General features: G+C 41.3%; 1 protein-coding gene across 2 annotated transcripts; it reads left to right on the plus strand.

Annotated features, from left to right (window-relative positions):
• Window positions 1-5398: 5398 nt before the first annotated feature.
• Window positions 5399-23362, plus strand: ANKRD46 (ankyrin repeat domain 46). Of its 2 annotated transcripts, XM_059672092.1 has the most exons (5): window positions 5435-5551; window positions 11782-11844; window positions 14692-15022; window positions 16442-16600; window positions 21359-23362. In XM_059672092.1, exons 3-5 carry the CDS (start codon window positions 14712-14714, stop codon window positions 21573-21575), a joined length of 687 nt encoding a protein of 228 aa, XP_059528075.1. In that variant the 5' UTR covers window positions 5435-5551; window positions 11782-11844; window positions 14692-14711; the 3' UTR covers window positions 21576-23362. The 2 variants fall into 2 exon arrangements, with proteins under 2 accessions (XP_059528074.1, XP_059528075.1); XM_059672091.1 differs by lacking the exon at window positions 11782-11844 and having other exon boundaries at window positions 5399-5551.
• The last annotated feature ends 1743 nt before the right edge of the window (window positions 23363-25105 follow it).

The raw sequence follows: 25105 nt of genomic DNA on the forward strand, positions 1-25105 counted from the left end.
TGGCTGTGTTTCCTAACAGGATTTCCATCTGTCCCCATGAGCACATACTGCGATGCAGCAGTTGTCTGGGGTGGAGACGCCGGAGCAGCAGGCTGAAAATGGTACGTGTGAGTTGGCTTGGCTGTGCACATACGCGCTCTGATTCTCACTGGGAACTGGGCCCTGCAGAATCTCTGGGGCACCCCAAGCCTTTGGAACAGGGTCCCGTGTGCAGAGGAAGAGGTGATGCAAATCTGCTGTTTCTGGATCCCCGTCAAGGGAAGTGCAGAAATTGATTTGCAGCAGAACAAGAATGACGAGTAAAGCGAGTGAAATGGCAGTTATGCAACATGCACGTTGCAAAAGGCAACCACTTGGAGACGAGTTCTAATCAAAACTCAGTTAACTGTAGAGCTGATTTTCAGACTTTGCTCCGCAATAGCTGGTGGAGCATCACGCTTTCAGGAGGCACGAGGCCAGCAAGTCCACCTCCTGTGCAGAAGGAAAGCAGATCCACGGCCCAGCCCCTGGAGAGCACCAGGTTAAGGGAGAAAATAAGAAGATTGTATTTCAGAGTTTATTTTCTCGTCTCAACTGAATACCGCAGGATAGCGGTTACACCTAAGATTCTTGCAGGTAACTGGATTTCCATCAATTATGTCTGTAAGCATTGCTAGTCTTTTGCAATGAACTGTGGGTTGCTTCCCCTTTTTCTTGCCCCATCTCCTCTTTTCCCTTCATCAAAATTAAAGCTGGTGACATGTAGTCTGGGGATCACAATGAAGATAGGCTGAGACCTTAGACAGAGAATTATCTGTAGAAAAGTCCTAAAACCTTACAGCCCTATTGCAAACTCCCTTACCTTGGACTTGAAAAATAAAATCCTCCTCAATTATTGACAAAACAGACAAAAAAAACTAAAAGCAACTAACTCCATTTTTTTAAATGTGCCTTGTAAGCTTGAAAGATAGACTGTAAAATACATTCTCAGGTTTTTCAAAAAACATGATCATTTGTAAGTCTGTTCTCATTCTGTTTGCCTTAAAACAAATGCATAGACTAAGAGCTATTTGCATTACTTACTCACTCCCCCACCCCCATAAAAATGTAAAAAAAAGTCTGTACTTGTTGGTCGGGAGTGTTAGGTTCAAAAGTTGGATTAGTCCAGTGTATTTGCAGACAATAGTCTCAGAGTGGCATAGCCGTGGCCTTTATCTTGACTTAGGCATCACAGTTTTGCAAAGGCTTCCCTGCCTGAATCCAGCCTCTCACTGGTCACCTTTAAAGGCTTTGCAAAAGGTAACCCCTTACTAATGATCAGTTACTTAACTTTTAGAATGGAAGGTTAATCAGGGCTAGTCCCTATATGCAATATTTTGTCTAATATACATGTGAAAATCTGTATGGGTTCTGGCATCCTATCTAATAAAGACAGAATATGCAAATTGACTGTCACACCTTCACAAAGATGGTGACGCCCAGTCCCCTCAGCCCCGCTGGAGTCCCACAGTCCTTTCAGCCCAGCTGGGGGAGGGGGGTGGGGGGGAGGCGGTAGGCGCGCGGTGCGGCCAGACCCGCCCTCAGCTCCCCAGCCACCCAGGGCCGCCCGAGGCTCAGGTAACCAGGGCCGGCCGAGGCTTGCGCTGTGGGCAGTGGCAGCAGCAGAGGTGTGATGGGGGTTTCGCCTTCCCCTGATGGCCAGGTCGCCTCCAGCCCCTGAGGACTCCCAGACTGTGAGAGGTGGCAGGCACGGCTGAGGGACCCCCTTCCCGTGCATGAATTTTCATGCACCGGGCCTGTAGTAAGTGGATAAGTGCGAAGAAAAACAACAAATGGGTGTTGCAGTGAGGATCCAAGCTCTTCTTTCCAGGGATCCAGCTGTGATCTTGGTAACTCTGGAAACACAAGGCGATCTAAGATGCTTATTTTGCAATTAACAAAGGGAGAGGGGTTTTGCTTGAATACTTAATTCCTAGTTGTGCTGGTTGCTGAAGGAAAGTATGATTCTCTAAGTCTAAGTCTTCAAAGTTTCCCCTTAGTTTTGCAAATACAATGCTGGCACACATACACACTTCATCTTCCCCCGCAACCCTTACCTCCTGCCCTCAGTGGTTTAATCATTTAAACGGTTGGAGAACTGAAATGAATCTAACTCTGGTGCAGATAAATATATGCCACTTGTCTCATACCCTAAGACTTACTCATTTAATGGTTCCGCCTTGAGATCCCACCGCGTTAAGAAACAGCTGATTCACACTAGTTCTGTGTGAGATGGGGCACCTGTGCAAAAACACTTTTCAGAGCATGTCTCCCTCTGATGGTCATTCATTAGTACTACCAAAAAGCCAAATGCCTTCTGGGATAAAACCAGAGCTTAACAACAACCACAACAAGTGCCCCTTCCTTTGCATGTACGTTATGCTTTTTTAAAAAACACCTCCCCATTCCAACACAGGCCTTTTATACAGCGACAACTGGTTACACTGAGATGATTGCTAGATCATTTTGAGTCTCTTCTGATGAGCATTTAATTATGTTTTTGAAAGTCTTTTCTGCATTTTTGGAATATATAATCCAATATAGCCAAAATCCTTCTTTTCCTTACCCACAAGAAAACCTCCTAAAAGAAAATCCTACCCCAAGCAAATGCTTTCTGTCATCCATCCATCCATCCATCCATCCATCCATCCATCCATCCATCCGCTCATTTAGTTGTATCTAATAGGGTGATCCTGAACCCTGGCTGTGCACCAGAATTCCCTGAGAAGCTTTGAAAAATACACATACTGGGCTATATTGTACTTTCAAACAATTCTGACTTGGTCTTGACTAGGGCCTGGGTGTTGGTATTTTTAAGTCCTGTGTTGCCTGGAATGTGCTGCCAGCGTTGAGAACTACTGATCACCTACTATGTGCCGTTCATGGTGGTAAGTGCTAAGGATTTAATGGCAGGGATCCAGCTTGGCTGCACTGACCTCCTGACATGGCCATTTCCCAGGCCACACAGATTGCCCCCTCGGTCTGGAACATCACCCTTGTCCATGGCATAATTCACTCCTCATCCTTTGCCATCTCAGATGTACTGGTATTCCTCACTCAAAGACATTGCTGCCCTTCCATTTAGACGAAGTCCCCTATTTTGGAATATTCTTTTCCTTCATAGCATCTCTTCTCTTTTCCTCCGTAGCACTCGTCTCAGTTGTAATCACAGGTATTCCCTCCCACTGGAACCCTCACAATCAGAACTCAGCACCAACTCGATTTCGGTAAGGAGGAGGAAGGGGCAGATTTACTGCAGGGAACGGAGTTTAAGCTTCAGGGTCCTTGTGGTGGGCTGAGTAACGTCCCCTCCAAGATGTCCATGCCCTGATCCCCCAGAGCCAGTGACTGTGTGATCTTGCACAATAAAAAGGACCTTGCAGATGTGATGAAGTTAAAGACCTTGAGATGGAGATAATAGTCTGGATTATCCAGGTGTGTCCGATATAATCCAAGGGTACTTATAAGGAAGCAGGAGGGTCCAAAGGAGAGAAGATGCGAGGACAGAAGCAGAGGTCAGAAAGTGCTATGCTGCTGGTTTTGAAGACGGAGGAAGGCGTCTTGTGCCAAGGGGTGTGGGCAGCCTCTGTGGTTCTCAACCTTCTGGCCCTTTAAATACAGTTCCTCATGTGGTGACCCAACCATAAAATTATTTTCGTGGCTACTTCATAACTGTCATGTTGCTACTGTGATGAATCGTCATGTAAATATCTGATCTGCAGGATGGTCTCAGGCGACCCCTGTGAAAGGGTCCTTCGACCGCCAAAGGGGTCGCGACCCACAGGTTGAGAACCGCTGCAGCTGGAGGAGGCAAGGCAATGGATTCCCCTTAGAGCTTCCAGGTTCCACCCCCGTGAGACTCCGTTGGACTTCTGACCTCCTGAACCGTAAGAGAATTAATTGGTGGTGTTTCAGTCTTTAAGGTTGTGGTCGTTTGTTACAGTGACAGGAGGGAACTGAGACAGCCTTCCTTAGGCAAGTCCCTTCCAAGAGCCTGGAAGGGACTCTGGGAGTTTGTTCACAGGGTCCAATGAAATTGCAAAATTAAAATGTTTTTACTGCAATTGGTGAAGGTGGCTGTCTCTTCTCTCAGGCATCTCAAAGACTCTCTCTCCTTTGGTTGAGCAGCGTGGAGGACCTGCGGACATTCTGGGGCTCTGGCTAAGCATACGTGCAGCTGGGGATACTTTGGTTTGCGGTTAGTGGGATAAGATTCTGTGGTTCACGGTCACTTCCACGAGGTGCTAACTTATTGCTGGGGTGTGGGAGTGGCTTCCGTAAATACTCCTCACGCCCATCGCGCTCACGTCCCCAGGTGTGGTGATATGAGGGAGTCACAAAATATGTGTAGCGTGCAATTCATTCCCTTCATCTCATCAAAGAAAAGAGCTGCCTGCATAGTCCCTACATTTTTCAGATCAAACAAAAACAGTACTTCATGAAGGACAGGAGAGATACATTTAAACAGAAGCAGTGAATAGACTCTCAGATTGTTTAATAGACCAATTAATGAAGAAGAGTGAATTGTTTGAACGCTTTGGGAAAAGGTTGAAATTCTTAGCTGATCTGACATAATGAACAGGCATCAATGAAAATATAAACTTAACACACCACCGCAAGGATGTCCATGACAAGTTGATTTAAACATGTCATCAACTAAAAGAAGAATATTTGTGATTAGTCGCTCACTCCACAAGAAGATGTGGAATGCCCTGAAATCTTATAATTCTTACATGAAAGAAATTTGATAGAGGTTTTCTCAAATTTGACAATAATCCTAAAGAGTTACATGACATTTTCAAGAACACACTGTGAGACTGAATAACAGCCCTTGAATGGGTGGGCATGAGGGTGGCATGGGTGGGCAAGTATGCCAGAATTCAGGGGAGGGATGGCCACTGTGCATTTATTTTCAGTAAATGAACTCCCACCCCCCAGGACCCCCACTTTTAGTTTTGGCCGTACACCTGTATGTTGCACTGAGTCTGGAAATCCTAAAAAAAATGGGATGTAAATATTTAAACCGTTTTTGAAAAAAATAAAAACTCAAGGTCCTATTTTAGAGTTAGAGCACTCCGCCATTCGTTGCTATTACTAATATACCTATTTGGGTTATAGGGAAGGCTTACCTAGCGGCCAGCGATTGTTAATTGACGCCTATAGATCTTCATACAACTGTCCTTGCCTGGGAAGCCTTCATTCAGCTGAGCCGGTGGGATGTATATTTAGAAAAGCGCGTGAAAGTTGCAAAATGCTCCCGGGCTCAGATCGGAGCAAACATTTTGTAGGTTGCCTTCCCCTTCTCCCAGGCCGCAGTTGAGGTACTTTGCTTAATATTCAGAGGAGACTGAGTTTCCGATTGAGGGCCGCCGTGCGCGCCGTCCGCCGCCAGGGGGCGCGCGGCCGCCGCCGCGTGAGGCCGCTCTGCCCCGACGGGCTCCGCTGGTCTCGGTGGCCGCCTCTCACCTCCGCCCGCCGTCACCCTCGCCGCCGGGAGGTGCCGCCGCTGTCACCTCTGCTCGCCGATCCCAAGGTACCGGGGAGGGGGCCCTGGGTCGCCCAGGGCGGAGGCCACTGACACCTGCCCTGCCGGCCCCGAAGCACCGGAGAGAGGCGGCGCTGGGCCTGGCCGCGGGGCCCGAGGGGCGAGGCCGCCCGGGCTTCGCGCACCTACGCGGCGGCCGCAGGGAATCGGACCGGTCCTCGCGGGCGGGCGGGCGGAGGGGGGCTGGGGGGACCGAGCGGCTGTCAGGGCCGGGGAGGCCGCGGGGACCGTGCGTCCTGGTTGCGTTTGCGGGGAGGCTGTGGCGGTCCGGAGGGAGCCGGCCTGCGTTCGCGGCCGCGGAGGCGCGGGGTCCGGGAGGGAGCCGGCCTGGGCCTGGGCCCCGGCCCCGCGAGCGCGTTAGCCGCGTCAGCGCCGGCGGGACCCGGGCGGCCGGTCGCGAGGAGCCCGAAGTCAGAAGCCGCTGGGATGGGGGTGGATGCCCGGCATGGCCCCCGCCCCGGTGCCGGGTTAGAAAAAACAAAACAAAACAGCGTGTGCCCCGTAATTGACATCGATGCCGAGAAAGAGGTTGCTTACCCCCCAGATTCTCCAACACAGTGCTCTGCCTCCGACAAGTTATATCTATTCTCTCTCTCTCTCTCTCTCTCTCTCTCTCTCTCTCTCTCTCCATACACACACACACACACATATATATATACTGTATGCGCTGAGTGGCCAGATTATTATGACCACCCGACCTTTGTAGGCAAATTAGCTATAATTTCGCGCTGAAGTTGCCAGAGGGCCAGATCATTACAAACGTCTGAATTGCACGACATACCTAAGTATCGTTGCTGATCAGGTTCATCCTGTCATGCTGATGGCGTATCCCAATGGAGATGGCTTCTTCCGACAAGACAATGCGGTGCTCGTATTGTGCAGGAGTGGCTTCAAGAACATGAGGGAGGCCAGGGGATTGTCAAGGGCGGGGAAAAAAAAGGAGACATATGTAATACTCTTTGTAATACTTTAAGCAATTAAAAAAAAAGAAGAAGAACATGAGGGAGACTTTACCTTGCTTAGGTGGCCCCCACAATCACCGGATCTCAGTCCAATTGAGCATTTGTGGGAGGAAGTTAAAAGAGCCATCAGGCAGCGGGTTCCACAACCATCAAATCTCACAGAACTGGACAGTGCTGTTCATCAGGCATGGTGTCAGAGTCCTCACATCACCTTTCAACATCTCGTGGAGTCAGTGCCAAGAAGAGTCGCTGCAGTATTGATGGCAAAAGGTGGCCCACGAAGTACTGATGGGGTGGTCATAATAATTTGGCCACTCGGTGTGCGTATATATATATATATATACACACATACACACATGCACACTGGTACATATATACATATACATACACATACACATACACATACACATATACATATACATATACATATACATATACAATGTGTATATTGATTTCAGAGAGGAAGGGAGAAGGAGAGAGATAGAAACATCAATGATGAGAGTGAATCATTGATTGCCTGCCTCCTGCATGCCCCGCACTGGGGCTCGAGCCCACAACCCGGGCACGTGCCCTGACGGAATGGAACTGTGACCTCCTGGTTCATAGGTCGACACTCAGCCATGGAGCCACAGCAGCCAGGGCCAGGGGCGATTACTTTTGGAGTATACAGGTGTTAAATTAAGAATGTTGTACACCTGGAACCTATATAATATTTTAAGTCCTGAGCGTGACATTGTTAGAACACGTCATCTAGGCATTTTAACTTTGGTGGCATTTTTAGTCCTAATCTCAGCCAGCCTTTCCTATCGCCAAATGGTACTGCCTCTTTCATGGAAATGTCTCTCTGCACCCTGGCTGGTGTGGCTCAGTGATTGGAGCACTGGCCATGTGCTGAAGGGTCTCAGTCAGGTTTCATTCCCCCTCAGGGGCACATACATGGGTTGCAGGTTCAATCCCCAGCCAGGTTGGTGTCGTTTGCCCGAGGCAACCAACCAATGTGTCTCTCACATCATGTTTCTCCCTACCCTCCTACCCCCCCTGCCCCCTTCCTCTCTCTCTAAAGATCAATAAACATATTCTCCAGCGAGGATAAAAAAAAAAAAATTACAGCCTTTCTGGTTCTTGGTATTCTTATCTGCAAAATAAGGAGATTGGTTTAGAAGATCCTAAATGACCATTCCCCTCTGAATTTTCATGGAAATATTTAAGTTTCTCCTAAGAGCACAATCCTGTGTGCCTTCAAATTATTTTAGGTGAAGCATGGTTTAAATTTTGTGGACTGTTTAGAAAATAAGGAATTATTTGCAAAAGTTGTAATTCCTATATTTTTAAATAACACCAAATAAACAAATCAAGAATGCCATTTTTGTAGTCAGTGAGGTTTAGGTTTCGGAATAGGCCTGGAATCATATTTATGGCATTAATTTGTTTGGTAAACTTTTTTAAAGGAAGATTTAACTTCATCCCAACTCTAAATTTTCACAAATTCAGAATTAGTGAGGATTATAATGATAAGTAACTAAAATTAAAGAGAAACTTTAGTGGCATTCTTCTTGCTTTATACCTATACTAGATGCTCAAGCTGCACTTGAAGTCCAGGTAGACCACAAGGTGGCACCATTAGGCCATGTAAATAAAGTGTTGCTGTAGGGAAAAAAATGTATTTTCTTAAAAAAAAATCAAGTAAGTTTTTACAGAAGCACTATATGTGCATAAAAGGCTGCAGATTGACCTCCCATTGCTTAATTTAATGTCTTTATTATATAACTAGAGGCCCAGTGCACTAAAATTTGTGCACTCCGGGGGGGGTCCCTCAACCCAGCCTGCGCTCTCTCACAGTCCAGGACCTCTTGGGGGATGTCCACCTACTGGCTTAGGCCCGATCTCCTGGGGATCGGGCCTAAGCTGGCAGTCAGACATCCCTCTGGCAGCCAGGGGGCCCTCAGGGGATGTCTGCCTAAGCCACAGTCGGACATCCCACCACCGCCACTGCACTCACAGCCATCAGCCTGGCTTGTGGCTGAGTGGAGCTCCCGCTGTGGGAGCACACTGACCACCAGGGGGCAGCTCCTGCATTGATCGTCTGCCCCCTGATGGTCAGTGCACATAATAGCAATCTGTCGTTCCCGGTCATTCTGCTGTTAGGGTCAATTTGCATATTACCCTTTTATTATATAGGATTACAAGTTATAAACCGGAAACTTTCAATGGGAGAAGTCTCTTCCTAAGAATTTTAAACATGGTAAAATTACACAGTAAGGATTTTGGAAAATACTGAAAGGTATTAGAGTGAAATAAAATATCCAAGATGACCAATATCCCCTTTGTGAAAATTTAATTTTGATTTATTTTAAGCCAATATCTTTCTAAAATTTGGATTGTAACTAAATTTTAATAATGCAAACAAATAAAGTAATACAAATATTGCAGGAAATGCATATCAGAAATCCTTTTTTGATTTTTTTAAATTTCCTGATGGAGAAAGAAAATTTTAGGTGTTTTCACACTACTTCATTGAACAAGAAAGACTTGAAAATAATGAGTCCAGGAATTTAGTCACTTCTTGTAAAGTAGGAAACATTTCCAAATATTTTATTGTTGTTTTTTCATACTTTTAAATTTTATTTATGTGAGATGATTGCAAGGAGTTGATTCAGAATATATGAGCTGAACTGATGTTTCCTGTAAAATAAGAAACATTTCCCGATATTGTTTTCCACAGTTTAAAAAGAAGTTTATTTTCAATAAAATAATTGTAAGGAGTTAATTCAGAATTTGTGGACTAGAACTAATGTTTCCCTTTATGTAATCTTTGATAGAAAGGTTTGTTAAAATGATTTATTATATTAAAAAATCTTATAAAAAACAAACTTAGTGACTTAATTTTTTTACTCATAAAATGAGGATAATGATAGTACTTACAGAATTTTTATGAGGATTATACCAGTGATTACAAGAAAAAACACTTAAATAGTGCCTGGAGTATAGTAATTTAATAAATGTTAAATATTATGTATCTCAGATGTTGCTAAATAGTTGTTTGCATAGTAATAGCAGATATACAAACAATCCTTTTTTCCCTTTTTATTAAGCTTCGATTTCTAAGAACCTCTACTAAGTAATATGTGATTAGCCTACTTCTAATTATTATATGAACTTAAAAATAATGAACTGGCCTTCCTTAAAGTAGCATTCTGTAATTCACACATTTCACATTAACCTCACCTTTACTGCATAAAGTTAAGAATTCTAGACCCAGTTAAGTTAGATTAAACTATTGGAACTAAGACAAAATGTGAATTCTCCACAAATGTAGAAATAAGGTAAACATGTATCTGTCATGGTGGATCCAGCTCTATCTAAAAATTACTCCTATTGAACAGCTAGTAATTCTTTTTGAGCCTTGGAAGTAAAATTTAGAAGATTCTACTTATACACTTCCTTCTTCAAATGTTCTTCATAGTACTGGCATATCCTGAAAGGACAGATTCTCAATTCCTTTTTAAATTTACTTAGAACCATGCTTTCAGAAAGAAGCCTACCTTTTTCTTTTTTTTTACATTAAGAATTTAAAATAAATACTCACATATTGTGTCTTTATTTTGGTTAGATAACTCAAAGGTTAAAAATTGGAATTCTAGCCATATGATCTATGATAATTTAGTATTTCCTTGGCCCTTCTAAGACAATCTTCCTGATTTTATCCACTTCCATAACTTCTTGAGGAACCTCTGAATAGATTTCTAGTGGTTAAGATCTAATTGGGGTCATAGACATTTTCTTGGCAGGTTTCTAGGAATTAGATCTAATGTATTTGTATAATATTGTTTGACATACATAAATCTGTAATTTGCTCAAGTTTATTTTCTTATGGGGCCGTGTCAGATCAAAAGAAAATGGCAGTAAAGTAATGTCTTCCTGTGGATTTAAGGGAACATTGAGATCATGGGCAGGGATGACTTTATAATCTATAATTCTATCTCCAGACAAGAAGCAAAACTTGTTCTTTTCATAATGTGACACCCTGCTATCTTCAGTGTAACCCACCCTGCACCATTTTAACATGGAAAATTACAGCCAGATTATGTGTTAGCGAGAGGCTTCAGTCATAGAGACTTCGCTCCCGGGCTCAGGACAAGGAAGGAAAATACCAGGCTTTGTGAATCAGAGTATTTGTTTAAGGAAATCGATGAAGTGGCTCTGTGATAGGAAGCTTGTCTAAGCTGTACTATAGAATCGCAGAGAACTAGGAAACAGTTGAGGAGGGCAGATGTTGTGTGTCTTCTCAGTCGTCATGTTATTTGTTGACACTATTGTGGGACTGGTCCTCACCTATAGTTTGTCAGCCCTGGTCTTCACTTCCAACCTAGCACTCATGGCCCTTAAGATACAACCTGACTTACATATTGTACATGGAGCTTCATAAAGTACCACTAATTATTTCTCTGTACACGTTTATTTAAAAGGATTTGATAACCGCCAACATGAATGACCAGTGAAAGGTTAACCTGGATTTCAGCCAGAGCTGTGCATTTGGGATTTGGACTTCAAACCCCACCACTCAGCATGGCACTGGCACATTTCAGGCACACAGTAAATGTTTGCTTAACAAATTTATGTTGATTTTTTTTTTATGGGCCACACTGCCTGTCCATAGCCCCCTCAGCCACAGTCCCTCAAGAATAAGAGCACAGTGGGACAGACGGTTCTCTCGAAGTATCTCTCAGTGTGACTGGTGCCAGCGAAAGCGTGAAGGTGGAGCAGCACCGCACGCAGTTCAGGAGCCGGGTCAGCCGCGTGGGAAAGGCCGCAGATAGACTTGAGCCAGGTTTTCTTTCGCACTGAAAAGAAGAGGGAAGACAATCGGAGGAGATCTAGCCATCATTAATAAAGTGGCTCTGTTGCCCACAAATAAGAAAAAAATGTCAGAAAGATAAAACAAAAAGAATCAAATTATGTGTCATCCGCAGAGAAAAAACTGCGCTCCCAGAATTTACTCTAAGTCACCAGAATTCAGAACGCCTGACATTTTTTCTTATTTGTGGGCAACGAAGCCCTTTATTCAGCCCGTTTGTTCTTCCTTTTCACTACTTTATTACTCGTCAGTTACTTTACTAGCCTCCTAAGTTGATGCCTCACCCATAGATTTTCTGGGGCCACACCTACAGGCCGCACTAGCTGGTCTGTGTTTAAGAGAACAGCAAGGTCTTTTTCACACTATACCTTTGTTATAACTGGATTTTCTATTTACTGTAGATCCTCGCCAGTACACTTCTGGATATCCTGTTGAACCTTCTTAGGAATTCAGAGAACTGCCAGGTGGCCACTGAAGAAGATCTCATCGTAAGGCTTACATGAGTATTTTCTGTGGTGGCCTCGCTTTAAGACAGAGTCAGTTCTGTGATCAAAATGAGAAATGTTATCTATCGCTGAGCTTATTAAACTTGGGGTAAGGCTAGCAGTTTCTCAAGGGCACAAAGGAACTCACAAGATACATCGCTCTTATTCTTTCTTAAAAAAATAAACCAGAAAGGCTTTTCTTTCTTTTATTAACTGAGCCAACACTCAAAAGAATCCCAGTCTGCAAACCACAAGAATTCTAACAAAAAACACTGAGTGAATTGTTTTTCAGCATCTATTCATACATAATTTAACCAAAACACATTACATCTTGAAAAGCACTTAGGTTGTATTTTATTTTTTTAAAAGTTTGTGATGGATTTGTCTTTTTTAATGATCCAATCCAATGAATGCTACAGGGGAAATAGGGAGATTATCCTCAAAAGAAGATTCTTGACAATTTTATTGAGTAATTTCTTCTCATTGGGTTAGTTCTTTTAAAAGCATTATATAATGTCATAATATGAAGTTTACTTTATCTTGATCTCTATAATTCTTAATCATAAGCAGGTTTCCCCCTTATTTAGAATTATCTTTAACAACTTCTCACTTTTTATATCCAATGGGTCATTAAATTGTGCTAATTTTATCTTACATATTCCTCTCCAGTATTCCCCCTTCTCTCGGCCACTCCTTTAGATCAGGTTCTCATCATTTCTCGCCTGGATTTCTGCAACGATCTATTGATTGATTTCCCTGTCTCCAATTTGACCCACTCCAATCTAAGCTTTCCATATTGCCAACTAAGTAATCTTTCTGAAAGACTAATATAATGACCATGCCATTTTCTTGGCTTAACATCCTTCAATGAGTCTTTACTAAAATTTAGGTACAATAAACCTTCATGGAGCTGTTGGAACATTAAATAAAATTCAGTAAGAAGCTCTAGGGCAGTGCCTGGCTCAGCACAGGCCGTGAGTATCTGTTAATGTTTTCCCTTTGCAGCAGCAGAGCTCCCGTGTAAGGAAGCCCAGGACTAGAGGGACAGTGCTCTGCTGGGAGCCCCGGCTAAAAGGTGTAGGAGCCAAGAATCTCATCACACCACAGCCATGCTCTCCTGAGGCCTGCAGGTTGGAGGTTAGGCACAAGAATAGATTGGTCTTGCATCCAGCTCCATCCGTGTTCCAGAAGGAAAGACTTTGGCTGATAAGTCACAAGCCAAGCTCATCTCTGACTAAGCGTCAGTCATCTGAGAGTGGGAGGCATCTCTTTGGTTTTCCTGTTTTGGTTTGTTTTCTTGTTTTGGTTTGTTTTCTCTTCAGTTTCTTAGTAAAGATTAGTCAGGCTTTAACTTATTCTTACATGAACCAAGAGGGGGCTAAGAGAGACACTGAAAAAGAGAGAGAGAGAGAGAGAGAGAGAGAGAGAGAGAGAGAGAGAGAGAGAGAGAGAGAGAGAGAGACCACTGAGGGAGGGAAGTATTAATGAAAGAGATGTGGACAAACTGACTGGTGAAGCTGCACTACTCAGGTGGATGAAATATTAGAGAGGACACAGGTGGGATTGCTGCCTTTTCCCACCTCTCTATTCCTGGACAGACCTGGTTTTCCTCATCTCTCAGTCTTCAGACAATGGGAGTTTGGTAAAGTCAAATATTAATTAATTAATTAATTAATTAAATCTTTTCTTAAATTTTTATTTTTTATATATATATATATTTATTGATTTTAGAGAGGGAGAGAGATAGAAACATCAGTGTTGAGAGAGAATCACTGATTGGCTGCCTCCTGCATGCCCCCTGTTGGGGATGGAGCCTGCAATCCAGAGATATATCCTTGACTGGAATTGAACCCAGGACCCTTCAGTCACTGGCTGATGCTCTATCCACTGAGCCATACCAGCTAGGGTTTTTAAAAAAAATTTAGAGAGAAAGGGGGAGAGAAAGAAACATCGATGTGAGAGCAAAACATTGACCAGCTGCTTACTGCACACCCCTTACTGGGGATTGAGCCCCAAACCTGGGCAAATTCCCTGACCAGGAATGGAGCCAGCAACCTTTCAGTGCATAGGACAGCGCCCAACCAACTGAACCACACCGGCCAGGGATAAAATCAGATATTTAGATAACCATAGAACAGAGGAGAAAAGGTTGAAAACTGTAAAAAAGATGGACAATCTGAAATAATTTATGATATTTCCAATTTTTAAGTTGAGTTTGTTGCTTTCTTTAGCTTTTCTCTTTCTATTAAAATTTGAAGTTTGTACTATAAACAACAATTAGCAGGAACTTATTGGGTATTGATTTTGCTGTTTGTTTGTTTTTTAATGCTGATTAACTTTTGAGCAGGTAGTTCTGTTTACCATATAGAATATCTCAAATACAATAAGAAGCAAATATATGGAATTACTTTGTTTTAAGTAAGAATATGAGGAGCGAGTACATGCATATGTGTGTGTGTGAAGTCTAAGGATGTGTATCTTTATTTTCTAAATGCATCTTCCTACATGTATCTTTGTTTTTTAAACTTAAATCTAAGCAGTTATATCTTGCTTAACTTTAAAAATAGCTTAATCTTTTTTACATGGTGAAAAGCAAAATAAAGCATTATAGTAATTTAATTGCAAATTTGACCCAACAGATATGAAGGAAATAAGACATTTTAATGGAAAATAAAAGGTAATTGATAACTTGGTTGCAGTTTCTGTTTGGAGAGGTAATTCATTGAAGGCAGGAGGCTAAGAAGGATAACAAAACGCGCTTTTCTAAATGACTTCATTGTCTTGATTTAGTTTGGCTTCACTGAGTCTTACCATATTTCATTACAGGCATCCACCACATCAGAACGATGTCCTACGTTTTTGTAAATGATTCTTCTCAGACTAACGTGCCCTTGCTGCAAGCCTGCATCGACGGGGACTTTAACTATTCCAAGCGGCTTCTGGAAAGTGGCTTTGACCCCAACATCCGTGACAGCAGGGGCAGAACAGGCCTTCACCTTGCTGCAGCCCGCGGGAACGTAGACATCTGCCAGTTGTTGCATAAATTTGGTGCTGATCTTCTGGCCACAGATTATCAAGGGAACACAGCTCTTCATCTCTGTGGTCATGTGGATACTATTCAATTCTTAGTTTCCAATGGACTCAAAATTGATATTTGGTAAGTTCTCTGTGGTTTTTGAAGTCAAGTCATTTCTTCCCATTAATCTCCTCCCAGTGGGCTAATCTCGGAGTCTGTTGATTTTGTTTCCTCATTGATCAACTGTAGGGATACATTCAGAAGGGCATTGAGAACAATGGAGTCTTGTTAGGGGAATGAGAGAACAAGGGGTTGGCTTTTATATTTATGCTGAAGCAGTATGCGTTCTTCTAGGAAAATAGTGGCTAGGTTCTGCTATTAATTGTCTATTGTAAGATGAGAAGAAGAAGAACTAAAATTTGTTGAAAATCTTATGGGCTGGGCACTCTGTTTACTTATATTAGCTCAAAATGAATAGCTCTTGTAGTAGGTATTATCTTCATTTGACAGATAAAATAGTTGTGACAAGAAAGGTTAAATGACTTGACAAAGGTCACATAGCTAGAATTTGAACCTAGTTCCACCTGATTCCAAAACTTGTTTGCCTTCTATCCTATAATATTCTATGCCAGCTTCATAATCTCTGTGAGGCTCAGAGTCCTTTTTATACGGAACCATTTGAAGAAGTGGTTCTCTTTATTTGTTTTAGAGATATTTTCTTTCATGGGAAAGATGTCAGGCCACCTTTAAAGCTGAGCTTGGCCTTTAAACCACAGTTACATGTTGCCCTAATTTATTGGTGCTTTAATGTCCCTAAATATGAATAAGACAGTAAGTGGTTCTGCTTCTATGAAGACAGTATGTGGTGGGAATTGACTACAGGATTCAGTTATTCAGGCTCTTCCTGTTGTTAGTGTTAAATAGCTTGGTAAACCAAAGAAGTTTATTTTGGTTGCTTTTGGGATTTTTTTTTTAATTCTTAGACTTAAATATCTATATCTATATCTATATATCTATCTATCTATCTATCTATCTATCTATCTATCTATCTATCTATCTATATATATATATATATATATTGATTTCAGAGAGGAAGAGAGAGGGGGAGAGAGATAAAAACATCAATGATGACAGAGAATCATTGATCCTGCATGCCCCACAGTGGGGATTGAGCCCTCGACCTGGGCATAGGTCGACGCTCAACCACTGAGCCATGCCTGCCAGGCTAATTTTTAGACTTTAAAAAATATAAACATCCTTCCCATAAAATGTAAATGTCAAATGAAAATGAACCTAGAATTAGATTTTCCAATCAATTTCTGGGAGGATGCCCTCTTTTTCTTTTATTTATTCTCATTTATTCATTCTTTTGCCTATACTTCCTTTTTCCTTTTTCCCTAACTCAAAATTCAGGTTTCAGCTTGATCATTGGTTCTGCTCTGGGTTTTAATTTTGACTTAATTGGGCTTGTTCTTTCTTCACTACCTACACAAATAGGTACTAGCAATGTGATACAATTACTGTAATGACCTCTTTATTTTTTTTTCCACCTTTTTTTAGCAATCATCAAGGTGCTACACCCTTAGTTCTGGCAAAGCGCAGGGGAGTGAATAAAGATGTTATCCGATTGCTGGAATCTTTGGAAGAACAGGAGGTAAAAGGATTTAACAGAGGAACCCACTCAAAACTGGAGACCATGCAGACAGCTGAGAGTGAAAGGTACTTAAGACACAATTTTTTAATGGACAAGTCATTTTAAGTCCCTGGGTCTTTTATGATAACTTTGGAGCTTTCTGTTTATTTGCTTTCAAGTACAGGCTTTGATACTTCCTTTGAATTCTATGTGGGTCCTTGTGGCTCCCGATTCAGTTGAGAAGCTGTTAACAGGAAGCGCCATGTGCCCATGCTCACACTGTTCAGTGCAGGGGAACCGCTGCGGCAGCAGTGCCAGGGAGCAGAGGTGGTTAGAGCCGAAGGTGAGGGAAGCCACTGGAGTTTCAGGGTTTTAGCACAGTCACAAAAGGAGTGGAATGTCAGAAAGGGAGAGAAGGGTAAGTAAGGCTAAGAACTTGGACAATTAGAAAAGACCAAAGGTAGTTCAAGGGTAGGGAAGTGGAGTGTTGAGGAAAAGTAAAACAAGAGGAGAGAAAGGAGACAAAATTTAACATGTACACAATTCAGTAATGTGATTGTGAAAGTGAAAGTGACTTTTCCATGAGTTGGAACAAATAAAATTTGGGCTCCTGTGAGTAATGGAAGCTAAGACAGTGACTGACTGGGTCGTAAGTCTCTCTTAATTTCTCATCTATAAGCAGTTCAGAGCACAGTTCAGGGGGTGCTGAAAGGTGACAAACCATTTTCTCTCCTGGCCTCACTGGCTCAACAGATAATCAGTGAGCCAGACGTTGTGCTAGCATGTAGTTTCATTGGCCACCGTGGACTGTAAGCCTTCTAGATTTTACCAGGTAAGAAGGACCACGGGCTTATAATAGTCTCCCCCCACAATGCTCAGTGGAATATATTTCAAGGGCTCTCATCAGGTGTTGACCCAGTAGCTGAGTGATCAGATGTGGATTTAGGATTATATATACCACCCTAGACCATCAGGGCCATTGTTTCTTTGAGTTCTACATGAAATCCTCTCTATTTTTCATAGTTCACCCTGCAATTCCTTTGTCCACATGATAGCTTTCCTCCCTCTTCGGGTGAGGCTGGTATTATATTCATTTGGACCATTAATTCCACTCTGAAGCTTAGGACTGTGTTGTTCACATACTTTCAAATATTTATTACTGTCAAAAGGATGAAAGAGTTTTACTTCTAGAATAGTGCATGTTTCTCATGAGTTATCATTGGAAGCTGACAAGTAGATAAAATAAGCAGGAAGTCAGAGGTGCATTTACAAGGCCTTTTTCTCTCACCTGTGTACTTTGGATCTGTCAGAATGCCATAAGCAATTTAATAACATTGTTATCTATTACTTGTGACAGATTATGTTCTTCCAGAATAACTTGGAAGTTATTTTCATCTTTCTATAAAATAGTAGTAAATTACTTCAAGCTTTCTTCCCATGAGAAATTTCCAAGAATGTGCTTTTGTTTTTGCTAGGTATATTTTTGAGATCTTGCTTGGTGTATTTCGTTAATAGCTAGTTTCTTGGTATCTCTTTATCAGAAATTGATTTTTAACTCATTTTGCCTCAGTTGTGATTACTTAAGAAGTAATTAGTCTTTTGAGCAGCTCAGTATTCCCGCTTCTTTCACATATCCATTTCACTTCAGTACGAGAATTTATATTATTTGCATCATGTGTAAAGCCAGTTCTTCAGAAATTGAATTTTAATATTTGTTCTACCTGGTTGTCCTGTCTTACTTCTGCCCCTCAACATCATGATAAAAATGCAGTGGTTTAAGCTTCAATTAAAAAGCTTAAAGGCAACATCATTAGTCATTAGGGAAATGCAAATCAAACCACCGTGAAATACCACTTCATACCCAGCAGGATGGCTCTACTCTAAAAGATGGGCAATAACAAGTGTTGGTGAGGATGTGGAGAAATTGGAACCCTCAGACATTGCTGGGAGGAAGGTAAAACAGTTTAGCAGTTCATTAAAAAGTTACACAGTGTTACCACATGAACCAGCAATTTCACTTCTAGGTGTATACTGAAGAAAATTGAAGACATGTTCACACAAAAACTTGTATACTAATGTTCATAGCAGCATTATTCAAATAGCTAAAAGATGGAAATCACCCAAAAGTTCCATCAACTGATAGATAAAGTGTCTTCTTATCCATCCAGTGGAATATTATTCCACCATAAAAAGTAATGAAATACTGATATAAACTACGACATGGGAAAACTTTGAAAACATGCTACATGAAAAAAAGTCAGTCACAAAATGCCATGTATTTTATGATTCCATTTATATGAAATGTCCGGAATTGATGAAAAGAAAGTAGATTAGTGGTTGCCAGGAGCTGCAGGAAGGGGGTAGTAATGACTGCAAATGGGTATGGAGTTTCTTGCAGAAATGATAAAAATGTTTTGGAATTAGATGGAGATTGTTGTACAACTTTGTGAATATACTAAAAACCACTGAATTGTGCACATTAAAAAGATAAATTTTGTGGTATCAGAATTGTATATTAATTAAAAAGTGAGAAAAAGCTTAAAGGAATTGGCTTGCACATGGCATTATAGCAGAGCTGTGTAACAATTTACCTTTTCTAGAGCAGAAAATAAACCAAGAGTTTGAATGCATTTACGATAGTATTTTCCATTTCCCTCAGGCTTTGAGACATAGAGTAATTTCTTTCTTTAAAAAGACATATTTTTATTGAGTTTAGAGAGGAAGGGAGAGGGAGAGAGAGATAGAAATATCAGTGATGAGAGAGAATCATTAATTAGCTACCTCCTGAATGGAGCCCACAACCCGGGCATGTGCCCTGACTGGGAATCGAACGGGGACCTCCTGGTTCATAGGTCAGTGCTCAGCCACTGAGCCACACTGGCCAGGAAGCATAATTTCTTAAGGGCCTATATAAATCGAGTTGGTGAGAAATATTTCCCTATTCCCCCTATATCCTAAGTTTAATTTAGTTTCTTTTTTTGTTGGTACAGGATGACTAAGACAGTGTAGATGACAAATGTACCCCAAAATTCACATGCACACACACCGTCATGCTAGAAGTGGGTATTCCAAAGACAGTAGAAACATTTCGTTGAATAGAGTCACTGTAGAAAATTCTGATGGGCAGAGCATGAGAGCTCCTGGAGAAGGCTCAGTGAATTCCCATTTGACATCTAACACCTTTGAGGATGAGAGCATGTCAGCTCAGGTATAGTCAGTAAATTTTATGTCAGAATTAACTTCTGACCTTCTTTATCTGTTTATGGTTTTACATGTTTAAACCTTAACGTTCTAATCTTATTTTTAACTTGCTTCAGTTTTCCTAAATTTTTGTATTGTAAATTCCCACTGAAAATGTCTTCTTGTATTCAGAGAATAAACATCTTTTAATATGAGAAATTGTGGATTTCTCAGTAGGAAGTCAGCTTCCCGTGATGAGAGAAGGCCTCTCATAGGAAAGGCTGAAGGACTGGTTGACAGTGTCAAGAAGTAAAATGAAGCTGTACATTTTAAAAAAACTGCTAATTTTACATAGTGAACCAGACTCTAAGACATCGTTTTATGCTGTTTGCATTGTTTTGTACTCAGGTGGTTGGAAGAATATGAAAGGGTTTAGGGAGGGTAGTAATGATTTTTTCTAAGCAATAGATAGTTGAAACATATGATTATGGTCATTGTGGCTTTAATCTAAATGATAGCCTGCTGCTGGGCCTTCGTGTTGTGATGTAATTGCGGGTGCTAATCCCTTCGAGCTTTGAACTCATCATAGTGCGGGCTTTCAGATACGGAAGTCAGATATACTGTTTTCTGTTTATAGCAGTCATATTTCTCCTTGATAGAGTTCTGAAAGCCAGAGTCAATGCTTTTATGGTGTTTGTTTTACCTTATTTCAGCTAGGTTCAGCCATTATGCAGAAGAGAAATAATCTTATTCTGTACTAGAGGCCCGGTGCATGAAATTCGACCGATGGCCGTCAGTCGGACATCCTTAGCGCTGCCACAGAGGTGGGAGAGGGTCCTGCCACCGCCGCTGCACTCTCCCAGCCGTGAGCCCGGCTCAGGGCTTCTGGCTGAGTGGCGTTCCCCCTGTGAGAGCGCACTGACCACCAGGGGGCAGCTCCTGCATTGAGTGTTTGCCCCCTGGTGGTCAGTGTGTGTTATAGCGACTGGTCATTCTGCCGTTTGGTCGATTTGCATATTAGCCTTTTATTATATAGGATTATTGTACAAACTAAAACGAAAACCAGTGGGAGGAAACTATTGAAAAGAATTCCTAATGAGTAGACTTGTTCAAATGTACAACAGATTGAGAAGTAAGCTTCCATTATTAGAGAATTACAGATAAAAGAAGAAATTCCTTCATTGATCAGCTTATTAAACTAAATAATCCTCTTTTAACTTTAAGTTTTACATACTTTATTAAGTGATTTTTTAGATTTGCCCATCTTTGCTTATTTTCATTAACACAAATTCTCAAATTATGAATCTTTGTTTTGAATTCTTCTAAATTTAAAATAAATGTGATTTAGTATATGATGGAAACAACTCATTTGATCTACTTCAAGACTCCTGCTTGGGACTTTTTGTTAGAAAAGGACTTTTAACTTTGACTCTGCTAGATACAAATCCAGGAAGCATAATATTGTAGTTCAAGGTAGCTTGTCCAGATACATAAATCAGAACATGAGTGTGTGAGATATAAATGTATATACGTCAGTTTTCTTCTTGTAGAATTGTGTTGTAAAGTTGCTCTTTTCTAAATAATGGTTTCTGTTGTTTATGTTTTTGAAATGGGTGAAATGTGTTGTTTCATGCCTATTTCTTTTCTCTTTGCGTCTTTCACAGCGCCATGGAAAGCCATTCCCTCCTCAACCCCAACCTACAGCAAGGTGAAGGCGTCCTGTCCAGCTTCCACACCACATGGCAGGAGTTTGTAGAGGATCTGGGCTTCTGGAGGGTTTTGCTCTTGATCTTTGTCATTGCTCTGCTGTCTCTTGGTATTGCCTACTATGTGAGTGGGGTGCTGCCCTTCGTGGAAAACCAGCCAGAACTGGTGCATTAAAGGAGCTCATGGAAGATGGGGCACACGCCTGTTTCCCAGCGTCAGTGTTTCTCAGTTTCTCAAAGTTGTTCTCTTAGTGCAAGGCAGTGAGAGGTCTGTACATTATTTTCTTTTTGCATTTTTACATATTGTAATCCTTTTAGAATGACATGTTCATTTGAACTATCTACATACTGTAGTCAGTATACTGCATCCTAAAGCTACCTGTGACTCAACCTGACTTCTTAGGAACACACAGCCTTGTGTGATAAAAACATGGAAATGACTAAAGAAAGAAAGATAAGGGAAGTCCTTGCTATAGAAACCTAACTCTAATATAGGACCAACTGAAATGACGTGTTCAAAAAGAAAAAAGGTTTCCTTGCATGGTTAGTTTTGGTTGGTGGTTTTATTTTGTTTTTTTGTTTATTTTTTCTCTCTTATAGTCTTGGAATAGAGGAGAGAATGAAATATTCAGCTTAAAACTTGAAGTGCTTTTTTCAAATCCCACATAGTAAATCAGTATTGTTGAACCTGTTTGGTTTATTTTAGTACTTTCAAGTTGAGTCACACACCAAATAGAACTTTTGAAAGTGAGCTATATTTTCTTCAAAAATTATTGATTTGATCTTATATTTATTTGTTTTTAGGATAATTTTGTGTTTTTATATGTTTGTTTGTTTGTTTTTGTAAACTGCTTTGCTTGTTGTAATATGTGTGACAAGTGAACTTGTTTACTTTTCAATTTCCCCTAGATTTTATTTCAAGGACAGTGTTCATCAAAAATATAGTAAGAAAACTTTTTCTGTTCAGTAGTTAGCAGGGGAAAGTAACTGATATTTAATGGTCACTGTAATTTTGTAGTGCTATTATGATAGTGGAAAATTCAGTTCCATAAGCTTGCCATGTTGTCACAATTGTATTGTAGTTCATATTTATTTCATTTTATGGGCAGCCCTTATAGAGGCCCTGTAGGATTGTCATAACAATTTTCAGCCATGTCAGTAATTCTCCGAAGGCAAGAACGGATGGAGTATGTCTGAGTTAACAGCTCAACGCGATTGTACTGGGTGTCATAAATGTTTTATGAATGGTAATATTATGTAAATTGAAATTTGGCTCCTAAACTATATTGAAGCATTCTGCAGTATGATTGAAGGCCTCTTTTGTTAATGATTCTGTTATGTATAAAAAATGTTCTTGGGCTATTAAAAAAGAATATGAAGACTTGATAATTGTTCATTGGGTATAGTCAGAAAACTATAATGAAAGAACTAATGGTTCTACTTTTTAGAACAAAGACTTCTAAGCTACTGCTAATTGAATTGTTGCTAGAATTCGAACTTTTAGTTTAGAATAGAATTAGCATTTCTGTGATTCTTGTTGCTTGTTGTTATTAGCTTTTTTGTATTTACATATCTAAGATTGAGGAGGCTTTATCCTCCCTTTCTTGTGTCTCTTTCCTCTCTTTAAGAGCTGTTTTAAAATTCCTGATTTATCTGGCTGCTTCAGAGTCTTGCTTTTAAGTTAGGTAACAAAATAAACCTTACTTGATGTAAATACAATAAAAACGATTTTAGAACAGAGAACACTAGACATCAAAGTATACTCATAATGAAAGCTGTGAAACTAGCTTTACATTTGTTTGTAAATCTAAACAGATATGCAAATTGGCTAAATATATATGTACATATGTTGCACTTTTATGTTTCCTTTTAAGTACTGATTTCTTTGTATTTTATTCTCTGCATTCAGAATTTAGTGACACTACCAATAAATGTAAATATAATCTCTTAATCACAATCCAATTTTTAGTGTATCATAGCTTTTCTTTTAATTTAAGGTGTGCTTTTTTGTTTGTTCTGTTTTAAGGTTTTTTAAAAAATGGGTTGTAATTTGTTTAGAAAACAAAGAGGTTTTTTTCAGATGTGGTTTAATAGTTATATCAAGTTTATATGTTTGCCTTATAATGGCTCTGAAACTAATTTGGGTGAATTGCTTGTGGACTTAAAGTGATAATAACTTTGGTGCTTAACTCCCTCCCAGTTATACAAGTCACATTACATGTCTCATTTCATTTCATCCTTATGTTCCCCCAGCCCCACTGCATCTCCCCTTTTTATACGATGAGGGGACTGACACAGGGAGGAATAAGCAGCTTGTCCAAGGTCAAAGCTAGGGTGTATAGAGAAACAGGTTTTCCAGATTGAGGCTCTATCCCCAACGGTAAGTTTTCTTTTTCTGTCACGAATCTGGCGATGGAGCCATCCAGAACCTCGCCTGCTGCCATCTCAGCAGCATGTTACTAAAATTTCCACTCCTGTTCCTAAATACTTACCTTTTCCTCTTTCTATAATGTACCATTTCCCCACATCCTCCTAATATTACTAATCTTTAAAATTCAAGCTCGAACCCCTGGCATGATCAGAAAAGCTCCCGTAGTTAACCCTATCTGACCGCCCACTCCTGCCCCATTTCCTTATTGTCTACCATAATCATAAGCAGGTATCCTGTTTTTCATTTGTCTCTTTAATTGTAAGTTCACGAGAGCAGGATCTTGGTCAAGTTTTACTAACTTATCTGCCCACAGTGCCTCCTATAGAACTCTTTGTACACAAGTACTAATAGCATTACGTTGTCACCTGTAGCTACATATGTTCTTTTCAGATTAAACAGCTTGTATCGTTCCCATGTTTCCTTCGACATGCTGCAGGTGGGAACTGTGCTGGTCCTCCTCCCCCAGTATGCCCGCCACTTGTCCTGTGGAGCCCCTTTACCTGAGAGCCTGAGGCTGTGGGCCCGCATACTGCTTTCTCCACCACTTCGCATGGACACGTCCCGGAGCAGGGCCCCCTGGTGGTGGTGTTTTAGCCAGGCCTCGGTCTTTGCCTTGTGAAACTCTGTTGGGCGTCAGGATCTGGCCCTGGGATCTTCTACGCACCCTATTGTCAATGCCTCTGGGTTTCTGCCAGTTCCGCGTAATTTTGACATATTGGTCTGACTGATGAGGATGAACTTCTTGGTCCTCTTTTCGACAATCTTGGGTTTCATGAGGGGTCTGAGGGCATCCATGGTGCCAAGTAGGTGATGGCTGCCACCTCCGTAGGCAGCGCCGAGGAAGAGGACATAGTGCAAATTTAGCTCAGTTCCCCTGTGCTTTTGGCTCTTCCCTCCTGTTTGTTGGCTTCATCCGTCGGCTGGTTTTGAGATGAGGCCAGGATTTTCAGGCCTCACTGCCATTTGTAACCATGGAGAGAAGAAGAAGAGACCGTCTTTTCTGTGGTTCTCGCCCAGGAAACTTCCCTTCGAAGCCCCCACATTTCTCGCGTTCAGGAGCCGCCAGGGGCTGTTGTATGGGCAGGACAGCCCGGACATAGGACATTTTCATTTCTGCAGAAGGTGCTTTTGGACAGCAGCGTTCTCAAATCTACCTTGGGCTTTGGGCTCAGGTCAGGTCAGTATGGAGCTAGATACTGAACTGTATTACAGCAGTGCCTGTCCCAATTACTTCTACTGAGTTCTTTATTAATAGGCAGTAAACCTGTGCTGGC

Source organism: Myotis daubentonii, chromosome 17 (genome assembly GCF_963259705.1).
Source record: "Myotis daubentonii chromosome 17, mMyoDau2.1, whole genome shotgun sequence".
Lineage (NCBI taxonomy): Eukaryota > Metazoa > Chordata > Mammalia > Chiroptera > Vespertilionidae > Myotis > Myotis daubentonii.

Coding starts and splice junctions, on each gene's coding strand:
- ANKRD46 (XM_059672091.1), top strand. CDS start 14,712: ATGTCCTACGTTTTTGTAAATGATTCTTCTCAGACTAACGTGCCCTTG. Junction 15,023..16,441: donor GGACTCAAAATTGATATTTG/GTAAGTTCTCTG, acceptor ACCTTTTTTTAG/CAATCATCAAGGTGCTACAC. Junction 16,601..21,358: donor CAGACAGCTGAGAGTGAAAG/GTACTTAAGACA, acceptor CGTCTTTCACAG/CGCCATGGAAAGCCATTCCC.